General features: G+C 40.4%; 1 protein-coding gene across 1 annotated transcript in view; it reads right to left on the bottom strand.

Annotated features, from left to right (window-relative positions):
• Positions 1 to 1,600: 1,600 nt before the first annotated feature.
• Positions 1,601 to 6,071, bottom strand: part of MEP1B (meprin A subunit beta) — a 28,190-nt gene continuing 23,719 nt past the window's right edge. The window contains exons 12-15 of the mRNA XM_026842058.1: positions 5,865 to 6,047; positions 5,200 to 5,413; positions 2,590 to 2,791; positions 1,601 to 1,618 (exon numbers count right to left, since the gene is read on the bottom strand). Coding sequence (XP_026697859.1) covers positions 1,601 to 1,618; positions 2,590 to 2,791; positions 5,200 to 5,413; positions 5,865 to 6,047 — 617 coding nt within the window. The remainder of the gene's footprint in view (positions 1,619 to 2,589; positions 2,792 to 5,199; positions 5,414 to 5,864; positions 6,048 to 6,071) is intronic.

Below are 6,071 nucleotides of genomic sequence, written 5' to 3'. Positions count from 1 at the left end.
CCACATTCACAGCCCCCTTGAACATTAGCACAGCCTCTAAACCTCTTTAACATCCATGCCTGGGCCTGGGGCTGGTCACCTCCTACTTGCCAGATAGAGCAACATGATGCTTGTTACTGAAACAGATGCATATGCTCACACACTCATTGCATAAACATTCCCACAATCACAGATACCTTGAACATTACCACGGGCTCTCAATCTGCCGAATAGCCATGCCTGGGCCATAGGCTCCCTTACCCTAACCACTGGCTCAGACTGAGTCCTCCAGATGTGGAAGTATTTTCTCCTATTCGCTAGACCATCTTGAAGTCTGCAAGTGAATTATACATACACACAGAGAGGATTACATTCACTGAAGAAATACAAACACACCCAGGTCTCTCCAGTTGCCAGCACTTAGACCTCTTACACAGCCACACACAACTTGATCCCTCCCGTTGCTGCCACTCAGACCTACAGCCCTGGTGCCCATGGCCTCTTCTCCAGTTGCTGTCACTTGGACCTTTCAACACACATACAATACTCACACCCCAGTCCCTCCACTCACTGGTGTTTAGACCTACAAGCCCTACGACCCACGTCCTACAGCCCACAGTCCCTCCAGTTATTGGCAAGGAGACTCTTGCATGCCAATCCCTCCATGTGCTGGTGCCTAGACCCACAAGCCCTAAGACCTGCCGTCTCCTGTGGTCATTGGCACGCAGATCTCTTTTGCAGGCCAGTCTCTCCAGTTGCTGGTACAATTTTCCTAGATTAGTTCCTCTTTGATCCACCACGATCCTTCCCCTTTTCTTTAGATCCTTTGGCCCTTCCCCTAAACATCCCATAGTCATTTTTACATTAGTCCACAAGACCTCTCTCATAGCCCATATTCCAAGCAGCCTCAAGTTTCCCTTAATACTCATGTTAATCATGTTTGCCCCTTCCCATCAGATAAAATTGTTGTTCACATTGACACTCTTGAAGTTTCTGCTGGAGCAGTTCCTTTAATGGACCATCAATCAGCAGCTGAATTATTCTGGGTCCTCATTACTCTCTCTGTTGTGACTTCCTCATTAATGTTTGTGTCGGTGTGTTAGTTTATCTTTCCTCATTACTTGTTATTTCTTTTATAGTGACCAGATCACAACCAAATAACTCAGTGAACCAGATGCTCCCACACTCCACATACACTCACACTACTGAATGACAGCTGTTGCAGGACTCAGAACCACTGGGTACCCCATAATTACAAAGTCTGGCTCCTTTTTATTATAGACATCTGTATCATGATGAGGTAGCAAACTTAGACTTCATTGTGTTAACTGAAAGTCAGGATGCAGCTTTACATGTTTTCTTCATGTTCAGGTAGACTTAAAGGACAGGACAGGCATGTCACACAATGCATTTTCATCTTTCTCCATTGCATGGTGATACAACACTGACAGACACTTTACTGATTTTAGCACAGTATTTTATCCAGAAGGCTAATTCTTTCCCAGACTTTACAAACCTTTATCATGATGGTTGAGATAAAAGTAATAGAAAGAAGGATGATGCAGTTGTGGTTTTCCAGTGATGGTTCCTCTTACGTCTATGAAGCTTGTTTGCACTGTCTTCAGAAGGATGTTTTATTCTAAATGGGAAAAAAACCCAAACAAATACACATCTCAAAAGCATGTAGGGAAGGGAAATATGTGTATAATGTAAGAGCACTACTTGCAAAGAAACCAAAATAATTTACTGGAAGGTCATAAAGTAACAGCGTCAAGTATCTGGCATTGCACAGAGGTACTGCACCGCAACAGGACGTCACATAAAGAATATTAGGACAAAATTCAATATGGAAGTCTGCTCTCTGCAAGGACATTCCCCTTTGGTTTGCTTACAAAATTTCTCCTCTGTTTTGTGAGGCCCTCTAAGCTATGTCATTCTTGCTATTTCCAAGTCTAAGTCTCTGTTTAAACTAAGAGTCTGGATGCCTGGGACTTTATGAAACTTCCTATCAAAACCTGCCCAAATGACTCTGCTATTGTCTACATGGCCTTTCTGATCCAGTCATTCAGATAGTTTTAACCTGCTGTCTTCTTTTATTTCTCCTTGAGTCACGATTTCCATGGCTACCTTGTTCCTTGCATAAAAAATGGCCATTGAATAAGGAATCTGATTTTTGGATTTGCTTTTTGTTTTGACCTTTTGGGTTGGGATTTTTAGCACCACATCCAGGTGTTTCAAGGGGAGATCTTTAGTAGAAAATGCAGGAATAGATGAAATAAAAGTCCACTAAGCAGAAAACATGGTTTAGTTACAAACTGAAAACCAGCCCCGTTGTTCACACTCTCACACTCAATGTAGGCTGCCATGGGGGCAGAAAGAGTGGTGGGGGAGGAGGAGGAGAACAGGCTTTGAATGAAGTGGCTTTTTGATGTTTGATAAATTAGTAGCACTTAATAGAGCTCTTTAATTCCTAAACTGGAGTCTTCACACTTCAAAACTGTGATGTCTTCCAATTTACTTCTTACTTATTTCAATTGTTTAACATTTAGTAAATATATATATATGTATGTGTGTGTATATACATACTTGTTGGAAGAGCAATATACTTACTTCTTCTAGACTCAGGCTCTCCCTGTTTTCCTTTCCACGGCTGTATTTCTTTTTAAGGCACACTGCAGTTGTGATAGTGATGATAAGCATTACAACAAACACAGCTATGGTTGAAGAAACAGCTATTATAGTATTTTCTTGAGTTGAACCTTTCCTTTCACACTTTTCTCCCATGTACCACCAGTTGTCACCTGCTGGACATCTAGAAAGTAAAAGAAGAAACATGTGCTATCACCTGAAGTTTAAAGTCATGAACAGGGCTACTTAAGAAAAATGGCATCTCTGATGCACTACTTCTGTATCCCAAAGCATAATGAAGTGATCTTAAAACGGACTTCTATTTTAAAGTTGTCCTGAGTGGCTCACTGTCCTTACACATCTGGATGTGCTTCTTTCAGTTTCCCACTATTTTACAGGTCACTTCAGAGAGAGCCTTTGCCAGAAAACTCAAGCGCCATCCTGATCCTTTTGACTGCTTAACGCTTGGCCACATCTGATCAATAGAGCTGCTCCTACAGAATGGCTGTCTTTTGCTACCAGTAGAGATTCCCTCTGGATCACTCAGTTCACTTATTTGCTTCCTTGTTCTTGAAGTTTATAGCACTTCTGTTGATAGAAAGCTCATTTTCTGCTCCATGAAGCTGATATCCGTCACTAGGACCAACGTCTTGTAATATTTTTTTTCTACTATTACTAATTAGCCTCATGTCCTGATGCCTTTTGTTATGCTCAGCTTTTTATGCAAAGCCCTTCTATCTTCTTCACTCAGTCAATTTTAAAAAGCCTTTATAGGAAGGAGTTGAATAAACTCTTAGGGCAGCTGCTCCAGAAGCTTTACACTGCTGTTTTTATTCACTCAAACCACATTTACCACCCTCCAGCAAACTTCATCCTCCTGTCTCCTCACATGTTCTTCGGGTTTATTTCTCAGCTCACCTTCAAACCCATGCGATAAATGGAGTGGAGACCACAGGCTGGACTCTCAAGGCATCTCTGACCAGATAGCAGCTGAACCAAAACTTAGGTGCAGAATTCCCTAGCTCAAGGACTGAGCTAGCTGAAGGCATTCCCACCACATTCTCCTTTCCCTGCTCAACGCCTCTCCAGTGGGAGATGTGGTGCCTTCGGATCAGACCTTCTCATTGCTAGGAGGGGCTTATTTTCAAATTTAAAGAACTTGTATGAGCTGCCTCTGCCCTCCTCCAAGAAGAAGGTAAGAAAAGCTATTAACATCCTAGCAGTCATCTGGTTTTAGGACTAAAAGCAACCTTCAGGCCTTGATTCCTTCACCTTATCCAGCATCACAGTCAGCTCTGAAACATTTTATAGGGAGCATATGAGAGACCCAATGATCTCCCTGAAAAAAACCATATGTGCCGTGTTGCTCAGTGCACACCTGCCCCTATCTTTCTAACTCTCATGTTCCTTATGTATTGTTTTTTAAGTTCCTGCCTAAGCCATTTATTCAGAATTCCATTCAACCCTGAAAATGAGTCCATTTGCAGTGTGCTGCAAAGATACTGACTACTGGAGGACTTCATGTGATTCAGCTTAAAAAGAGTTCTGTATCGCATTCCCCCTTGTTTCCCAATAAAAAATCAAAGCAGAAACTGACTGCCAGTCACACACTTGTCTAGGATGGAAAGTAGGTCACATAGGCACTAGAGCTTCAAACAGTCAAGAGACATCAGAAAATAAATGTTCTCTTCCCATAATTTTGAAATCAGGCATAACATTCAGCTTTTTTTTTTTTTTTTGGTCTTCTTGGAACAGCTTCTTGACATTTACTGATATTTGTGACCTGCTTCCTATGGGTTGCACAAGAACTGGTTTTTAAAAGGTTTCTAAATGGGGAGATACAACACTTAATGAGTCATCCTGACTCTTGTTGCTCTCGGTCTTTAGACATTTGCCTCACAGCACTCCTTGAGTCTACCTGCCCTGGCACAGCATCACAGAAGTTTACTATCTTCAGCCTTGGAGCTTGTTTGAGAGCTGGAACAATGCTAATCAGCCAGGTGGGTTACATATATGTATCCACAGAGAATTAAATAAAAGTTGGTATTAGTTTTCTTGCAGGGCAAACAATCATTTTAGTCCTCAGCCTTCACTGCTGGTTTCAAAGGCAAGCAACTACATTTTGGTAATTCATGGTCATAATTTGTACTACATGATATTTCTGAATCTAATTCTAAAATAATGTCTATGCTGATTTCTGCCCAAGAAGTATTAAGCATCTTTTCTACTAATACAAATGCTCCTTTGTTTCAACTGCATTTAAATTTAACTCTTCTAAATTTTGCTATAGGGGCATCTAAGGAGATGCACAGTCCAACTTATAACATTGGACTAATACATTACCAAAAATGATAAACACATTTAAAATATAATTTACAGGGAAGTCAAGCAGAGTACTTCAGAATGGTCAAATGTTGAGGTTAGGAGCTTTGTTGCCCAAACTGGTCATAAGTTTAGTCTCACAGTAGCAGTTGGAAATATTTGTTTTAATCAGCTATGGTCTGTCTTTCCTTTCATTAGGAACAAAGACTTATTCTACTAGAAATTTTAATTATCCTAAAATTGCATTTGAGAATGAATAACAGCAGTTACCTGCACACCTGTGCTCTATCTACAATAACGCAGACACCATCATTTTCACAAGGGTTGTCTGGACAGAAATCTGGAACCTCTATCTCTGGCTTTTCAGTCTGGGTGACTGAGGCTGTTGTGATAGTTGTGGTGGTGGTAGAACTAGTGGTAGGCTTGGCGGCAGTGGTGGGCTTGGTGGTGGCACTTGGCTGAGTTGATAGTAGATGCGATATATCTGTACGATAAAACCACAAGAAATAAAGCCTTTTCTTCATGTTATTTTTCCTCTTATTCTAATGATAAGTTCTAATAGTAAAGAGCAAAGAGCCTGTCCACAGGTATAATGGATAAATAGTCTTTTTTACCTTTCAGGACCATGATGTATTTTGGAAATGTCCTCTAAAGTTTTTCAGAAGCAGACAATTTTATTCAAAGTACACTCTTCAAAATAATTTGCACAGGATTAGCATCATTTTATACACCTTCACATGAGATAAAGGAATTATACAGTGGATGTACCTATCCACAAATTTATTCAAACATGTGATTTGACTTTAGATACACACATAATTCCAAAACTGCTCATGTGCAAAGTATATCATGTGTATTTATATCTGCAGCATTAGTGGCTTAGTAAGTATGTGACACTCCATGTTTACTGAATTGTAAGGAATAGGTTTACATACCTTCCATTGTTAAAAGAATATAAACACTGTCTTCTTTAATAAAGTTGCGGCTTCTAAGTCTCTGATGAGTTATAAATGCACTCGTTCCACTTCCTGGACCTCTCATGAATGTAGTTCCATTGGAAAAAGATGCTATGGATCCCACTTTATCTGGCCTATCCCAAAAATAAGATGATGAGGAACCTGGAAAAAAAATTAACTGAATGT

The sequence above is a fragment of the Athene cunicularia genome (assembly GCF_003259725.1).
Source record: "Athene cunicularia isolate RWA chromosome 2 unlocalized genomic scaffold, athCun1 chr2_part1, whole genome shotgun sequence".
NCBI classification, from domain to species: Eukaryota; Metazoa; Chordata; class Aves; order Strigiformes; family Strigidae; genus Athene; species Athene cunicularia.
Note: the sequence above shows the minus strand (reverse complement) of the source record. Positions and strands in the feature narration are given on the sequence as shown.